This window comes from Aulonocara stuartgranti, assembly GCF_965226115.1.
Source record: "Aulonocara stuartgranti genome assembly, chromosome: 15".
NCBI classification, from domain to species: Eukaryota; Metazoa; Chordata; class Actinopteri; order Cichliformes; family Cichlidae; genus Aulonocara; species Aulonocara stuartgranti.
Window position 1 is genome coordinate 9560372 of NC_138951.1, and position 18680 is coordinate 9579051.

At 41.0% G+C, this 18680-nt stretch overlaps 1 protein-coding gene across 7 annotated transcripts in view; it reads left to right on the top strand.

Annotated features, from left to right (window-relative positions):
- Positions 1 to 18680, top strand: part of esrrgb (estrogen-related receptor gamma b) — a gene marked incomplete at its 5' end in the record, with an annotated part of 73069 nt that overhangs the window by 22480 nt on the left and 31909 nt on the right. The window contains 3 exons of one of the 7 annotated variants that reach the window (XM_082505703.1): positions 1162 to 1875; positions 6189 to 6275; positions 17630 to 18045. In XM_082505703.1, coding sequence (XP_082361829.1) covers positions 17643 to 18045 — 403 coding nt within the window. Of the gene's footprint in view, positions 1 to 1161; positions 1876 to 2899; positions 2964 to 6188; positions 6276 to 8702; positions 8951 to 13282; positions 13401 to 17629; positions 18046 to 18680 lie in introns of those variants that run through there. The other 6 variants (XM_082505704.1, XM_082505700.1, XM_082505702.1 and 3 more) reach the window with 6 other exon arrangements.

Here is an 18680-nt window from a genome sequence, read left to right on the forward strand (position 1 = left end):
TCTGCATATGTGTGCGCATGCGCAGAACACAAAAATGCAAGTTGCTAGCATCTGGCTGTGATTTAACACTACTCCGTTTTCATATTTTGAACTATTAGCACTTTATTGACATGGACACTGTATTTTTTAAGCCACTGTGATTGTTAATTGTACAGTGAAAAACTATCTGCTTATTGCAGAAAACTATTGAAATCAAATTTCCAGCTTTGGTCAAGTCTAGTTTCAAGTTATTGCTTCTGCACATGTGCACAACACAAAAGCGCAAGTTGATAGCATCCGCCTGTGATTTAACGCCTTTTTCATATTTAGAAATTAGCTAAGTATTAGCACTTTATTGACGCGGGTACTTGATTTTAATATGCCATTGTGAATGTTTGTTAATTTTCAAGTGGAAATGCCATCTGCTTTTTGCACAAAACTATCAAATTTGCAGCTTTGGTTGAGTAGGATGGTTTGTCAGAACAACGGCATTAAATCACTCACCACAAAGTGATGTTGTTGAGGTTGTGATGGTTGGAAAGAATTGCTGCCGATAGTTCAAAACCAATTTATTTATTTATCACTTATTTAGTACTAGGTTAATGGTTACTTGGTGTCAGGATATTAAAGAGAAGGCCAATATTTTTATAGCAGTTGTTTCCACAAGTCAGGCAACACGGTGAAATAATTAAGATCAGCGGTCCCCAACCCCCGGGCCTCGGACTGGTACCGGTCCGTGAGTCGTTTGGTACCGGGCCACGAGAGTTGAGGCTCAGGTCTGAAATGTATGGTTTTCAGGGTTTTTATCGGTTTTCAGCGTTATTTTGTTATCGTTTTTATCGTTTACTCGGTTTTCCTTGGTCTTTTCACGTGTGTTATGAATAAATCTTCTTTTTTTCGGTACCGGTACTAGTTTTATTTTCTTGTATTTATCCGCGACACCTTAAAGGCCGGTCCGTGAAAATATTGTCGCGTATAAACCGGTCCGTGGCGCAAAAAAGGTTGGGGACCGCTGATTTAGATGATTAAATAGCACCGCGGGCAACTTTAGAGAAATTTGTACATTTCATTTCCTGGTCAGCTGTTCCTGAGCTTTATTTTTTGGTATAAATACTTTACCACTTTTCAGATGCAGAACATAAGTTTAAAAAAAATTAATATAAACATGTCATTGCTGCTGAGGATAAAATGTGATTTCCACCTCAAACTCTTGAGATAATAAAAAATCTTAGGCAAAAAAAATGCAAATAAATGTGGAGATAAAATCTAAATTTTTATTTGTGTTTTGAGATCAGTGCTTCACAGTAGCTTACATGTCATGTAACTGTCATGTTTTTCAGTGGTTTTAACAAGCATGAGTAAAAGTCTGGAGGTGAAGCCCGATAATTGCGATGTGTCTGAAGCACACTGCCTCACTGCTTCTGTTTGACAGGTGCCAGCTTTTGGTGCTACAGACAGATTTAATGAGCAGGACCTTTTCCCTGAGAGGTGACACGCTCAGGTCACAAATAGTTTTGCCTTTTATGTCTCGGATATTGGTGAACAATTTTGACACTGTGTTTTGAACAGAGCAGAATAAACCGCTATTTTCATACTTGAGGACTCGTCAGTACACTTTAATTCTGTCAGGATGCTTGGCTGCCTTTTGAAAATGGAAGACGATGAGCCCTCTGCATGAAATGTCTTTTTTAGGACAATGAGCCTTGTGGGCTTTAGAGAAATATGAAGACAAACTGTTGATGACAGCCCCTAATTCCCAAGATCTAGAATAAATGTTTTTCCCTTTTTTTGGTCCAGAAAAAAAATAGACCTCTATCCATCATCGAGTTTTCAGAGCACGCCTACAGAAAACATGCTCTTATTTCCAGGGCTAGATGTTGCTCATTTGGCTGAAAGGTAAGTGGATTTTTCTGAGGTTAAACTGTCGTTTAATGCCCATTAAAGGTTTGACGCTGTTTTGCAAACTGACATACGTCCTAGCAAAATCACAGGGCAAACATGGGACACGAAAATGGATAAAAAACTGATTCAAATTCCTTTGATGTGGCGTTGTCTCAGTCACTTGAAAAATCAGATGAAGACAGAGCTGTGGTAAATTGCTCTGTGAATGTGGCTGCTGAAACCAATACTGTTTTCTTTGCTTTGCTAATTATTAATTACCCATCTCCATGCATATGTGTTTATTCCTAATTGTATTTGATGGATGAGTGGCAGCTTTGACACCTCATTAGACCAGATTAATTGAACGACACAATATTTATGTCTCGGCAATGACCAGTTATCCTGCCATCTATCACCGAGATGATCTCACTGATTGAAAACCACTGGTCCGTGTAATCCTAATTATTTTGAATTAGAAAAGAATTTATTGCTTCTTGTGGCGTTTTTCTGTGATGATGGCAAATTGGAAACATTAAATGCATAACGAGGGAGAAAATGAGAGGAAGACACAATCACAGAATTAATGCGGGTGAATGTCGGAGAAGGGGGAAGGGCGCACAAAACAAACCAGGTGCGCGCCTTATCGAGCCACGGCTTTTCTCCTGCACTGCACAGTCTTAGACGCAGGCTGTCATGTTTTCTCAGGATTCTGCAATAATATTTGTCTCTTTCTCATAAGTCTATAAGGCAATGCCCACAGGATGCCTATTTAGAAGAAGGGTTACTTCTTTCTTTCTTTTTTTTACTCAACCAAACCTCTATATTTTCCAACTCCCTATCCACTCTCTTCCAAACAAGCTTGTGCAGAACATCTTGATCCATATTCTTGTCTTTTATTAAAAAGTTGGCTGAGTACTCGAAAAACATTTCCACTGAACTTCACATAACCCTCCTCCAACTTCTGCAAAGCTTTGCCCCTCATGGGAGGAGCACAAGCTAAAATCCAGCATTTGAGCTCACAGAGAAGCAACAAGGCCCTGAAGAGTGGAGCTTTTACTATCATACAGCATAGGAAAGCCTCAAGGAACAGACTTCTTTCCCAGGTAGTCAGAACTTCCTCATGCTTATTTTTCCAACTTTTCAAGTTTCTAACACCATTAGCCGGCTCCCCTGTGGTCTTGAAAGCAGTAGCGTTGATTGAATTAAGCTATTTCCTTCTTTGAGACACTTTGACTAGCTTTCTTATACCGCAGCCAGTCACTGCTGTAACTACACAAACGCCCAAAGCTATAGGCACATACAGCACACACACACATGCTCACCACTGTTTGTATATGTATATGCACAGACAGCGCACATTAAAGATTGCACACGACTACAAATGCAAACTGAATCTGACAAACCATCTGTAGAAATCTGCTGACCAGAGTCGCTCAATGTGATATAGACCAAAGACATTCTTAGAAGCTGCTCTATAATGCCATTTACACCATAGTATTTTAATCAATTTAACTGGCCTTTTTAGATATAGTTGGCTCAAAATGCTCTTTATAGTTTTAAAAATAGGACAAATGGTCTTTTGGAATCAGCTGGGGAGAAGTTTAATCTCATTGAATGGAGCCAAAGCCAGACGTTTAACTCCACACAGTGTAGAATACAAGATTATACCGGCCTGATATAGCCCTTCCACCACCCGTTTATTTTTATCCTCTATTAAGGCAGCGATATCCTTAAAGGCTGCCAAAATTATCCTGTAAAAATGCTGACTGGGAAATATGAAAGGTTCCAGGCGGGTCTAGTAAGCAATCTGTGTGCATGGCGGAGCAATGTGACTGCTGTGCTTGCTATACCAACAGGGGTGACCCCAGTTGGAGGGAGAGGTGAGACTAAATGAAAGTCATCCCTGGATCTTGGGGGAGCCGAGCCTGGAATACCAAGCCTCTCTCTCCGAAATGAGATTTGCTGCCAATGAGGCTGCTTTGCATAAATGTTTGCTTTTATTTATTTATTTATTTATTTTAACTTGATGATTTCTCGGCAGCTAAACTAATATTTAGAGAGCTTCTTTTACGGGCTACGCCACCAAATCTCCGCTTAACCGTTTTGATAATTCTTTCACCCATGGAGGTAATTCATTCACACAAAGAGCTTCTTTCCTTGTGGGTTTGGGACGAACGAAGAGGATAATTTCCCTATCAAACGCGCTCATTTAAAACAGAAAGTTTCGCACTTAAGTTAACCGTTCCTCAGAGGGAAGCTCGTAATTGAAGAGTCACTAGTGCCCTGTGGGTGTTCTGAGACGTTGAAGTCGGTATGAGCCCAAATGGCAGCTCTGTGACATGAATTTGAGAACGTGCTATATTTTTCTTCTTTCAGACACTTTCGGTGAGGCTGACTAATGTGCACACTTGCTATCATGAAGATCTAGATGCTCGTATGCATTCCTGTGTGTTTTATTTTTGTCCAATCAGTTGTGTTACCCACTTCTCTTTGGGCTAGCCGTTTTTATCGGCAGGGTCTAGACACGGACATGCACGCAAGCATCGTAAGGCTTTAAAAAGCTGACGGCACCAGGCTCCCCTTTTTGCCAGCTTCCATATTGGAATGAACTTGAGATGAATGTATTGATCCGACAATGACACAACCTGGCTTTGCTTCAAAGGTGACTCCATCCCAGACCCTCTTGTGTTATGCAGTTGACGTGGGCGAGTCGCAGAGGATTCGAGCGGTGTCAAGGAGTCGTTTAAAATTAGAGCGTGGGGGGTAAAATTGATTTTGTTTATATGTGATGTGATTAAACACAGCGGAGACCGTTTGCTGTCGCTGGAATCACAATCGCGGCTTTCAAAGATGCAGCGCAGGTTGGAGAAATGTCCTTAAGTTAATATATGCCATTTGGTGATTGCCTTTAACCAAAGTGACTTCTGATGAGTGAAAACATTTAACAAAGAGCACAATACGTAACAGCACCAACAAGGCAGTGATTTAAGAGTTCATAACAGCGGATTTCTCTAATTATGATGCAGACTCTGTACTGAATACTTAGTCAAAGGTCTGATGGAGGCTGCTTAGCTAATTTGGGTGTCATCCCTCTCAGCCTTACATATTTATAATACATTTGCTCACAATATAAACTCCCGCAGGACCTTAAAAGATGTTTTTGGAGAAGCTGTATGCTCACATTTGGTCACACTCAGCCTGTTGCTTACTATCAGTGATGTCACATCAATATCCCACAATAGTAAATGATCAATCTTGAATTGACTGCATGGACATTTTTAACAGCACGAACCAGCAGAAGAAAAGTGAATCCAGTCACATTGTGGGAGTCCGGCTCTCGCAGTCAACGATATCGGAGCCCTGCAACAAGTCTCTCATTTACACAAGCGCTCACGTAGTTTTCTTTTAACTGCCCTCAGTAAAATGAGAAATTAAGAGGCAAGAGATAGAGGCTAATAGCATTTATTAACCCAGCGTGAGCGGGCAGCGGGGCGACAGCGGTCCTCCACCAGCCCTGTCTCGTCCTGGTGGTTCAGTCGGCGCAGCCCAGAGAGGGGAGTGGAACATAATAAAGCCCAACAAATGCACCCAGCTGATTAATGCAGCCCTGTGGCTATAGTAATTATCCCTCTCCACACTCCTCCGGCAGACGAGCCAAACAAGTACGCGGCAGCGAAAGGAAAATGTGCAAATGATGGATTTGTGGGACTCAGTGTCTGTTTCGTGAGCTTTGTGTAAGAAGTCGAATGTTGACACGGGGTTTGTTGTTTCGGTTTTGCTGTGGCGGCGGAGTTGAAGGTTTTGCACTTGCAGAAGTTTAATGTCAGCAGTTTAATGTCTGTCTGGAGTGAGTTACAAATTCCTCGTGGGTTTAAATAGATGAAAATAAATGTATCGATTTATTGCATGTAGACGAAAGAGATAACAGTATGTGTGTTTTCAGACAGCAACATACAACAAACTTTTAACTAGTATAAAGTGAATCAAATAATGATATGCACTTAAATGCAACACTGAATTTTTATTTTATCAGATTTATATGAAATGCTAGTACACTGATAAAGCAGCTTTGCAACGTGATCAAAAAGTCATATGTATATATATTGCACTATTCCTGTTAAGAATCACAAAGTGCTTGATGACAACAATCAAACGCATTAAAATGCACAAATCTCAAATGTAATGGCAAAAATAAATATAATAACAATTCTATATTTTAAAAGAAAACCACAAGTTTTTTGGTTCTACCTTCATGCACCTTGATTATTTTCCGTGTCACTGATTGCTCATTATGTCAGTAATTTGATTAAAGCAACTGATGATTTCAGGCAACGCGCTGAGTTCATCAAAGTGGCCGCTGATCGAGTGGTGTGTGGCCGAAGTGAAACTAAAAACACCGGCTCCAAGAACTGAAGGTATTGTCTCGTGTTCCCTGCATAAATGAACCAACAAGAAACGGTTTCATCTGTACCAGCTTCTGGAGACTGAATTGAATGCCCAGAACATTTAGGAAGGTGTACAGAGTGAACTTCCTCCTGCTGATACACTTTCTTCATGGCGAGGTCAGAAGGTCAGCCATAACAGGCAGTTTGCTCGTGAATCAAGAATTTAATTACATACAAGCAGCGTGACAGGAAGACCGTGTCCCTCAGCCCACTACAATATGTCATTACTACTTATTGACACGTAACAATTTTGTCCTTTTTTGCACTTTTTTGCACTTTTGAGAAATCTGCAAATTTCTGGTCCTCTACAGAAATTTTTTTCTCACAATCCTTCTCATCTTTGTTTTCATTCATTAACACTCACTGTTTACACTAGTCCAGATTTCACTCCAAAAATAAACCCCGATTCCCTTTCCTACTCAGCTGTTCTTCTCTAAATTACAGCCGTGCTGGGAGTTTACAGTGCTGAGAATGTAAAACGGCAAATGAGAGCAAAACTATAATGAGAGCCTAAACTGCTGCCTGAAAATGCAGGGTGGTGCGAGGCTGGTCTGCACTGATCTCCTTAAAGAGACACAGTCACGGTCATAGAGCCGAAAATCTGTTTTTGCTTAAATACAGATTTAATGATTGGATTACGGTTTCTTCTTCTGAAGATAACGTGATGGTGGGATTACACAGACTGTGCGCTCAATAGATTTCCTGTCAGATGCCACAAAACCCTGTGTCTCTACTCTGTGTGAGCAGGCCGCGCAGAGGAAGGGAGACAAATTAGGTCTGGACGCAAGTATGTACCCACCTCAGAAAGCTGGCAACACAAGAGTGGAGCGGGAAAATGCAAGAAATGTGGAATTTAGCCTTGAATTAAGCATTGCCAAATAAAAATGTGTTTTATTTTAAGGTAGTCTGACATACACTTTATATTTTGCATAAAGTTATTCAGTCTTAAAAATACCAAAAGACCACTTTTTTTTTGGTTTGACTGGCACTGGCTCTATTTTCTGCATGTGAAATCATACATGTCATCTGAACATCAGTTCTCATCTTCTCGGTCTCATTAAAAACATAAACATATCCCCCCTATTGATTATGTCTGGATGTCTTAATCGGATCAGCGGGAATAGCCGGATTTTCCTTCGCAGGAAAGTACATTAAATGCTAAAATATTGATCAAAAATGAAATGGAGAATGCACAGCTGCTTTAATAACGCAATCAGCCTTTTGCTCCTGTGACTCTGATATGGACTGACATGAAAAGAAAACGTTCAAATGTATAATTCCTTTTCATTTAAAAGATGGTTGGGAAACGGGAGTCTGTCCTGAGGCTTGTGGCGACACGGCAACGCTGTGATCAATAGGAGCGTGTGATGGGTTTTGCATCGATCGGGAAAATGTGGGTTGATGAAGTGGGCTGGAGGGGTGGGTGGCGGGGCTTTGGGTTTCCTCCGATGGGCTGCCACATTTCACGTACGTGGTAAAGATCCACTCAAACTTCTCTGTCGTCGTCATCATTATTATCATTCCTGCCGAGGTCATTATCACTCTCAGTTTTCCTACATCCTGCCTCGCTAAGGACGGGTAGATCCCCTCTCTTCACAGCGTGACTGGTGGAATGCTGTGGGAAGCAGCTGTCATTACTTTAAAGGAGGGCAGGCTGTGGAAAGCCAGATCCATGGTGGAGAGGATAAAAGACTAAAGGGAACCGTTTAGCTCCATAATCTGGCACTGAGCCCTTTAAAGCACCGTAAACAGACCTGTTCAAATCACCCTCAGCGAACGTGCCTCTACTTCTGTTTCTTGTCAGTTACTGCTGTCCACTTTTGTTTACCTCATTACTTTGAATATCTATCTATCTATCTATCTATCTATCATTTCTTTCTTTCTTTCTCTGTTTTGCAGCGCTCCCTTGTGAATGGAGGCCGACTAGTGGCCCATTAGCCCGTCTCATCTCAGTAATCTTTCATCACCATTGGCTGCTGGCAGGACAACCTTCCTGAATCCAGCCAATAGTGGTCGCTCCATATGCACCTAAACCACTCCCTCCTGTTCTTAAAGAGCCCCCTTGTCTTCAATGGAGACTCAATCCCCCCTCGCCGACTTACTCAGCCTGAGTGCGCTCTCACTGCTGCTGCTCTCCATCCATCCCTCTTATCTTTTATTCTCTTTCTCTGTCCACCAATCCCATCATCTGTGTTCTACCTCCTCTCGTTGCTCACCGTTTCCTCTCTTCATCTCTTCCTGAGGTTCTTTTTTTGTTTTTTCCTCTCTCCTCTTTCTCGGACCACCACTTTTCTTCTCACCGGCCGTACTCCTGAGCCCGAGCGTGCGGCACCTGTGCAGACTGGAGTTTGTTGGGCCGAGGCAGAAGGTTTTTCTTTTTTTTTCTTCTTCTCTTTTTTATTTTTATTTTAAGTGTGCAGGTTGAACACAGGAGGGAGGGGAAGCAGCACCCGGGACCACCTGACCAATATTTATTGAGAATATGAGGAGATTTAGGAACTGATCTCCTGCTTCAGCTTTTCCCCAGCTGTTTATCTGTTGTTGTTTTTGAATTTTTTTTAAAATTGCAACATCTGGAATGCTTAACAAGGACTGATGGATGTTTCCGAACTGTGTATCCCTGACCCTCTCTGCTACCACAACCAGTAGGTGCTTCTTTATACAAATCCCTTTTTTCCCTTCTTGGTTAGCTCATCTAAACTTTTCTGTCTCTCTCTAAGTTGATAAAAATTGTTTAAAAATGTTATAATTTGTTTCTTTAAAAAAGCAAACGAAACTATTTCCAAAGACAGGGAGTTGCTCTTGTTCATGTACAGGACATCAGAGCTGAGCGGTGGCTGCTGTGGCGTAGCCTGCAGGGAGACCGGGGAGCTGGTCTCTGTACAGCTCTCTAGCTTCTGCATCAGGATCCAGGGTTTAAACTCAGCTCGTAGGAGAGAGTCACAGGCAGATTAATGCAGCCGGTATCCCGTGCACTGTCCTCCAGCACCAGCCGGTGTCCCGGGGAAAGTTAGTTGTGACTGTACTGTGTAAGCGTGACACAGAAAAGTGTGTAACTGAAGAAGTAGATACATGTCTGTCTGTGTTACTGATACAGCTCATCTCATTTTATTGTCATTTATAGTTTTTATATAAAATTGGTGGTTATGATTAAATAACACTGAGAGTTTAGTAAGTTTGGTCACCTCCAAATGTGGCACAGTATTTGAGTAAAATGCAGTTAATACGAACAACAAAATGTGCACTTTAAAACTTTTTTTTTCTTGCGCATGCATATGGTTATTGTGCATTTTCTTAGCTCAAAGGCAGGGATCAAGCAGCTTTTTTCCCTAACAAATGAGAAGTTAAAGAAACTCTCAAATCTCATTTGGAGCTCCAGTCTTTATCATTGTTACAGTTCTTGGATACCTGGAAAGATTCACTGGGATCCTCTTAATGTTAATCTGTAGATGGGATTGGAAAGGTTTAATCTGCTAAGCACTTTTTACAGGACTGCGATTAAGGATATTTCCAACTCTGCAAGGCTCCACAAAAGAAAAAAAAAGGGGGAGCATCTCCTGAAGTGTTAAACAAGTGTTTATTCTAACTGCATCAGAGCTGCCACTGCACATAATCAAAACAAATGAGATCCTATCGGTTTGTATTGGTTGAGCAAGTGAAACGACAAAGCAGCTTTGGTTAGAAGCTGTTCGCTCAGTAGAAGTATGTGTCGTTTTAATGCACTTTGCACATGCATCAAAAAAAGCTCATTTTGGTGTTAAGTGTATGTAGTTCTATTGATCACGAAATAAAATGTATACACTGCTGCTGCTGCTCATGATGACGATGATTCAAAGCGCTTCAACACTTCAGTCAAAGGTGTCGTGCACACCTTGAAGGATGTACATAAATTTGATTTATTCACTGTAATCAAATGAATCACATAAAATTCCTTTTGAAAAAGGATGTAAATCATTTCCAGGCTGGAAACTTCAACCACAGTTTTGTCAGTTGTTTTGATATTTTACATAAAAGTAACAGATCTCAATTAAATACATCTGTTTCAAGCATCGTCTCTGAAGGCTCTAACTTTTAATATCACAGTTAATTCGTGGTGGTTTTAAAACACACAATCGCAAGGCTTTCATTTTTACACTCAAAAAACCTTCAAATGAAAACTCTGAAGTTTTAATTACATCTTTAAAGAAAAAAAAAAACTATGCCAAATAGAAATGATTAAAAATGACAAATCCTACGATATGATGCTATTAACCCATCGTGACCCCAGACTGTGTCTGTGTCCATCTATGTGTGTGTGTGTGTGTCTGCATTTATGTATGCAGATAAAAAAATATGCTTCTGACAAGTGAGTAGCTGGTTATGCATGCTATACCTGCATCCTTAAATACTTGTTAGGTCATATTTGATAGGCCAGCACTACACTAACACCACAACTCTACATATTTTTACTGGTTCTGCTTGAGATGAACGATTCTACACTTAGAATTTTTTTTATTTAAAAATGTATTTGTAAGCGTTAAAGTTGCATTAACCATGTTGTCCTACATTTTCCCACATCGAGAAGTCGCACGCTGAAAATCTGTGTGCTCAGTGTCACATATATCTGTGATTAGTTAGGTTTGCCTCTGCTTTCAAACCCTTGGAGACTTTTGCCTTACAACTATCATACTGGCCCGAGGTGAAAGGTCAAAGGATTTTAGTGCCCAGCTGTCAAACCACATTTCTGATGCTAAAGCAAATACCTGCTTTGTCAAGAGACCAAAATATTAGTTACATCTAGTGATTTATTCTTTATGTAAATGTGCACGTCGGGATCGTGTTTGCGTGTTGTGGACCAAAATCACAATAAAATGCAGCTGTACATAATTGCATATGACCTACTATTTGCATCAGCCTCCACAGGTGCTCTCCACTATTTCTTGTCAGTCAGAACCATCTGCTTTAAAATTAATGGAGGCAGTTTTGAATTAAGAGTCGCATTAGACACGTTTTTTTACACATATTGCTTTATTCTTCTTTTACAATAACTGCATTTTTTTTTAAATTATAGAAATTCTAATACTTATTAATTAACTTATTATTAACTGACAAAGGCGTCACATGAAGATTAAATATACTGCTTGCTCAAATTTTTTTTCAACTTGTTTTACCTGCTATTCCCACAGGTGTCCTCCCCAAGTAAACAAACAGGAATGCATAAGCGACCAAATGTATGCAGACACAGATAGACTGGGATCTAATTTTAGCCGTCCGATACATAGAAACACCTGACTGTGTCTGTTAAAGAGGAGCACATCATCTTATCATACATTGCATCTGTAATTTGTTACGCTTAACACACGGGTCTTGCTGTGATTAAGATGCACCCGCAATTTATTCTTTTTTTTTTCTTTTTTTTTAACACTTGGTGTCACGTACGGATGCTTGAGGTAAAATTAATTTGATTGCAACGGAGTATTTAAAACCCTGAACATAAGGAAAATAGTACCTGGAGTTGCCAGTTGTTTAGGGGAATTCAAGCATTACAAATTTGCAGTGAGTGCAGTTCACTATCTGCAATCAGTGTTTTTTGCAACATAGAACATGTAGTGGCGGATTTATTTCCATCCATTCGTGATCGATCTTGCACTCATTGCTTCTTTCGTGTGCTGTCCAAGGTTCGAGTTTGAATATTTCACTTTATGTGTACTCACAGCTCCCGGCCACCTTTTCGCACTTCACCAGTCACCGTTTGGTTTGTGTCAGACTGCTTGAAAAGGATCCAAACCTTACACAAGGGCTGTGATCTCTACCAACTTTGTTTGATAGTTGGCTGATCTGACCAGCAGAACTGACTGGAAAGCCAAAAGAATCCACTGACGGATGGAGGGAGCAGGTGGTGGGAAAGTGCTGCGTTGTGTTGAAACTGTGGTGAGGGGGGGAAAACAATCTGCTTCCTTCCAACTTCACCACCAGCTTTGAGTTTTCATAAAGCTGACAAAAACTGGCCGAGATAAAAACAGCTCTGAACGTGTGAAGTCGCTGCTGTGTTTTCTCATGACTGTCGCGTTCACTGTTAGCAGTGGCTACTCCTTACGAGCCGAGCTTTGTTGGTTCTGTGTGATGGCATGAGGGGAGAAATAGCTTCATCACATGTCATGACCGCCCCTCTTGTTATAGATATATCCTTTAGGTGGCCTGTTAAGACTCTGAGTTCATCAGGCTGGAGATGGACACCTTTTTTTTCTTCACCTGCTGTTCAATCAAACATGAATGTGCCTTTCAAGTGCTCAGGCTGAGTGTAAGCAGCAGTGAGAGGACTTCTTAGAAGGAGTTTGTTTTATTGATCAAATGAAATTAACACACACACACGCACACACACAAGGAAAGAAGCAGTGTGCGTCTAATCATGGAGTGCGGGTCAGCCGGCATGTTTAATTTAATGGGCCTCATCGTAGCTTCACGAGGTCTCACATTGTGAACTTAATTCCTCTTCACCACGTTAATTTGCATTGTGTCAATTGACCGGAGCGCTTACTGTATCAGCTTGAGTCTCACTTGAAATTCAGTCCATGCTCTAATACCATTAGGCAAATGCAAAGTTGTGTCATTTACACATTTGGGGGAGAAAAAAAGGGGGTGTGGGGGGTGGAAGGGGTAGGAGGGGTGAGAGAAAAGCCAATTTGTGCCGAACAAGACTCGCTTGTGATTATCAGTGGATGTTATTACTGTGGAGAAGCAGACGTTTGAAGGTTATGTTTCTGGGCAGTAATTGAAATGCAAAATAACATTAGGATCGATGGCCATCTCTGTTTATTTATGAAATCAATATCGTAACTGTCCCTCATGAGTCCTTCTCTGATTCCCAATGACGGCTTAAGTCTCTGCTCGTTTATTCTTTCTCCCCCCGTAACCTCCTTCTTCTGTCTCTTTTTAAAAGGCAGTTAGGGGTGTGTTTGACTTTGCAGAGAGAGCAATTTCCTAGAGGTGCTGGATGTGTATGTAGATGGGGGTTGACACTCCAGGTAAGGAGACATCATCCATGTGGGAAATCTATGCAGTCTCTCCTCGTGGCAGTGACATTGAAGAGGCCATATGCTGGAAATTCTCTGTATGGTATGTGCATGTGTGTGAGTGTATGTGTGTGTGTTAGAGAGATAGAGAAGAAGAAACAAAGTATATCTATGTGATGCAAAACTAGTGCTGGGACTTACTACCTGAGATAAAACAACATTAAAACAAATATTTTTAAAAATGAAGGTGTCAGAGCAAAATAACTTACAGAATGACTTTCCAGCTTTGCAGCACAAGTAAAGGATATGCTTGGTTCCACAAACTTATCATCAAGCTTTAAACTGTGGTTTTAAAGCAGTTGCAAAGGAATACAATCTGATCCATTTTAAACCAGAATCACTCAGTATTATGTACAAGTCTGTGTGTGGAATGCACATAGTCGAACATTAGCATAAACACATATTAAATACACATGCAAGTACACTAAACATAAGCTCAAATGTATCCGAAAAAGAGGGAATAGATAAATCAGTCACACAACAATGCAAGAAAATCCGAACGACTTCAGGAATAAGATGCTCCGAAAAGAAGAAACCTTCACCCTTTAAAGGCAAATACAATAAATACTTCTGTTCAGTTGGTAGATTTTTTTGTTGTTGTCACATTTAACTGTAGGTTTGCGTTTCCTTGACTGAATCTGCAACGTTGTAGCAGATGATTATTAGATTATTAGAAATCCTCTTTCATGTGTTTGCTTCTATCAAATCAGCACATTACAGGGATAGCTCTTTTAAATGTGTATTCATTATAAATATATGAGGGGGAAAAAGCGATATTCGCAGCAGCGAAATTTAAGAACACACACATTTTTGATGACCTTCATTTGTGTCACCCGCATGTTGTTGTTACCACTTAACACTTGGAGACACACGCTACCCCCATTTTCCCACTCGCATGACCATTCATTTCCCAGACACCGCGGCCACTGACTAACAGTGTAATCTATGTGTCAGGCGGGAAGGGGCACTCCGTTTAAAGCTGATAGAGTTTGCCCCAAACAAGGACAGCCTATCATAGAAAGATTAATGAACTAATTTCATGCATGGCTCCTTGCCTCTGTCCTTCTGTGCTTCCATGTTCGACTGTGTGTTCAGCACCGTGATTTACGCTGTGTTCCCTGCTACAAGCTTAACCCCAAGCTCAACAATAATATTTCCTTTATGCGGAAAAGTACACGGTAAAAATTTGGAGAGCCGTATATATTCACTCCTTCACCCAAGACAAGGACAGCATGAGGTCATTTATGGAGAACTGTTTTAAATATGCATTTTCTTTTTCGTGTTTGAGTGGCGGTGTAAATTTATCATGCTGAAATTCAGGAGGCTAGACAACATATTTCATGGAGAAGAGGTGGATGGATTCGGGATTTATGTTGGGAAGCTGGGGATCTGCGGCTCTGCCAGCATGAGGAGGCATGCCAAAATACACACATGCACATGCAAACATCTGAGATTTCAGCTGCTCTGTCGGGACATTTTCCGCACCTATCTCATGTTAGCTTCAAAAAAGAAAAAATGGTCAATGATCTGAGCGTGCATCACAGTCCTGTCGCGTTAAACATTCTGGACGACTGTATTTTGTCGTACAGAGTAGTCTCTTGACGTGTGGTGGACAGACTGGAACGCGTGCATCTGCTGCTCCGTGGTGTCCATTGTGGGACTGTGTGGGCCTCTCAGAACAGAGAAGGCAGGTGACCTTCACGTCTGTCTGATGAGTCCTGCTTGTCTGCTCCGTTTGTACAATTTTTCTGCGCAGCGGAGCAAACACTACCCCATTAGGTATTAGGTGCAGTGCATGTGTGTGTGTGTTTTTTTGTCAAGGGAGTGGGACAGGTTGAGGAGAGTCAGGCTGTGGTTTGAAAACTCTATGTCTCTTTATATTGGGGCTGGTGGGGGGGGGGCGACCAAATTATGAAACTATGAAGCTATTTCTGTCTGCACGAATTGGTGGTTCGTGCCATTATTTCATTTCGACAGATTTGAAAGGGCCCATTAGAAATTTCCATTAAACCTAACAAAAAACATCTCCCCAGCGTTGCCGTGTGCTAAGTGTGGAATGAACTACTTTTTACGTATGCCACAATGTGCTATTCCATAGGGAATCCCCCCCTATCTGGCTGCAATGATGTATTAACTATTACCAGGCTGGTCTCTCTCCACTTCAGCTTGGAGAAAATATATCGTCCAATTGACTCTAGGTGAATGCTGATTGCTAACAAGATTTAACATGAGTCATCTGAGTCTTTTATAAGCCACAATATCCTTAGAATGAAGGCTAACACAATGCTGTATCTCTCAATCTCGCACTATGTTAACAGTCTCGACTGATTAAAAATGCATAAGGAATGTCTGGGGCCCGTAAGAGGAGGGTTTATTTTTTCATGCCTCATCTGGAACAGGAAGGAAGCCGAGGATCAATAGATCTGATCTGGGCCCAGGGGTAGAGGCTATCTCCTCCTCTTTTTCTCTTCTTCTCACTACTCGTTTGCAGTTAAAAAAGAAAAAAAAAAGAGGTTTCTTGGCTTTAAATAAACACTTGTGCAAAGGAGGCAAAAGAAGGAAAATGCATTCGGAAACACAACACCATTTAAAATTAAAAAAAAAAAAATGGAGACAGCTCCTGGCAGTAAAAAAAGCCAAAAAGTTCAGACTGTAAAGCAGCATTAGCTTGCTATTAGTTTCAGACATTCCCATCACGCCTTTCCGCCACTCTCACCCCATATTTATGACTCATAAGAATTTAAGGGCTGAAGTTCTGTAAGATCAACACCAACTGTGACAGACAGAGCCAGCAGTTCTAAGACCAACCCGGGCCTCATTTCATGCTTCGTTTGAGAGAATATTATTGAATTACAGCAAGGAGCGCAACATACACTGGCTTTGCGGCCTCAAAGAGAAATGACTACCCACCAGTAGCAGTAATCGTTAAGTAAACAAGCATACTTATGGAGTTATAACATCACCGTTAAGCAAAGTGTATAATTTCTTATAAAGCTTAACAAGGCAAATAAAGAATACTCTCTTTAGCTTCTACCCTGCATTATGAGGATTTTTTTTTCTTTAATCCTACCTTTGTAATCTTTATGATGAAATTCTTGGAATAAGGCACTTCCTCTGCCAGCTGTAACCCAGCACCTCCACTGTCAAAATAACTGGGACTATTGATTGGGTCATCTATTACCCACAATCCTCCATATGCTGAGTGTAACACCTCTCTTTGTCCATTAACAGCCTTCTGAAGTTTCATTCATTCATTTACTTCTGGCAGCCGACCAATTGTGGGCATTGTTTGCAAGATGTATGGGGCATCTGTTGACATGGTCGTTAGTTACCATTTTGCCTGAGAGGAATGAGCTACTGCACTATATCACTTGGCATTCCGGCGCATTAATGGTTGTGTGTGTAAGGCAATCTATCAAACTCAGGTGAACGGGCTGATGAATTTCTCGCAGAATGAGTGGCGGATGATGGTAGCAGGCAAGACTCGGTACAGTCACGGCGAAGCTTTTGTGCTCTGTTGTGCTCTGTTGTTTGGTCCTCTTTTTTTTGAGAGCCATTGCGTTCTTTTTATTTAAAGAAAAAGTTTTAAAAATGTGTGAAGAAAATGCGGTAAAACAGTTAATATTTTTAAAAAGTTTGCTAATTATTAATACTGAGATATGTTACTTTTATGTTATTAGTTTGTGTAATAAAATATAATTTTTATGCCAAAGCTCAGTGTCCCCTGATGTGGTTTCTATGCCAATATGACAGTTTTTGTGTTTTGTTTTGTTTTTTTCCAAATCCAAATCACAATTTTTTTCCTAAATCCAACCAAACAACTCGTGGAAACAAAAGTTGAAAACAACACAAACCATGGTGTCCTTCTGCCTACTTATATATGTGCTTTAAAACAAGTGGTTTGAACTCCACCATATCACCCAATGCTCTCCTTTTCTTTTCTCTTTTTCCTCACACACAGTCAGTCAAAGCAGATGGCTGCCCTTCTAACCTTGTTTCTCCTCGAGGTTTCTCCCACTTAAAAGGGAGTTTTTCCTTCCCACTGTCGCAAATTGCCTTCTCATAGGGGGGTTGTCTGATTGTTGGGTTTTTAGCTCTTATACTGTGGGGTCTTTACTGGACAGGATAAAGCATTTTGCGGTGACATTATAAAAATTCAGTTGAACTGAATTAAACATTCATTTCTTTTCAAAAATTTGGAAAACCATTGCATTCCCTGTAAATTCAGTTTCAAAACTGACTGACATTCCGACTCTGTTTGTGTTTCTCCAGGTTATTAACCAGAATGCCCTCCGAGGACCGGCACCTATCCTCGAGCTGTGGTTCTTATGTCAAAACTGAGCCTTCCAGTCCTTCCTCCTCGCTCATAGACACTGGCAGTCACCACAGCCCCAGTGGCAACTCTGACGCCAGCGGCGGCTACGTTAACGTTGGCAGTGGACGGTCACACACCCTGGACTCCCCCCCAATGTTCAACCCAGGCATGCTGGGAGGCGGCAGCGCCTGCTTACGCCGCTACGAGGAGTGCTCCGGCGGCATGGCCGATGACTCGCCAATCAAGTGCGAGTACATGCTCAATGGAATTCCCAAGAGGGTGTGCCTGGTGTGTGGCGACACTGCCTCGGGGTACCACTACGGAGTGGCCTCCTGTGAGGCCTGCAAAGCCTTTTTCAAAAGAACGATACAAGGTATTTTCCCCCTTTCCCACTTTTCCTTTCACATTTCACTGACTCACCTGAGCTGTCAGTAAAACTGTCTTTTAGGTAATGGGTTCTTTGTATTTTTGTTACAATTGGAGACAAGTAAAAGCACAACCGCAGCAATAGAAAATATGAGTAAAAATGTCTGCTTTTTGGATTAACTATAACTTGTGAATACTTAGAAAAATGCTCTGTGGTGCTCCCATTTACTGCTTAGACCATGCACTGCATTTTTGCATTTTTTGTTTGTAGCTGTTTAAGTACTGGTTTATTTTAACTACATTAGACACAATAATATTCATTCACAACACCACAGCTAACCAGATAAATCAGAGGATGTGGAGAACTGATCGATAGAAGAGAAATGAAGAACCCACACACGTTAAAAATTTTACAGTTTTCATTTTATTTTTTATTGGTTTTTTTCTGTGGATTATCAGATCAATCGATATTGACGGCCTCTGTTTTTTGGATTTTCAAAATAAGTAGCAAAAAAGAAAACCACTTGTCGATAGGTGTTACCAACTCACAGACATCAAAACAGCGACAGGTGAACAGCGCCAGATAAAAATGTTACATTGTTATCTTTTTTTCCCTTAAAGTGGCCATAAAAAAACAATGAT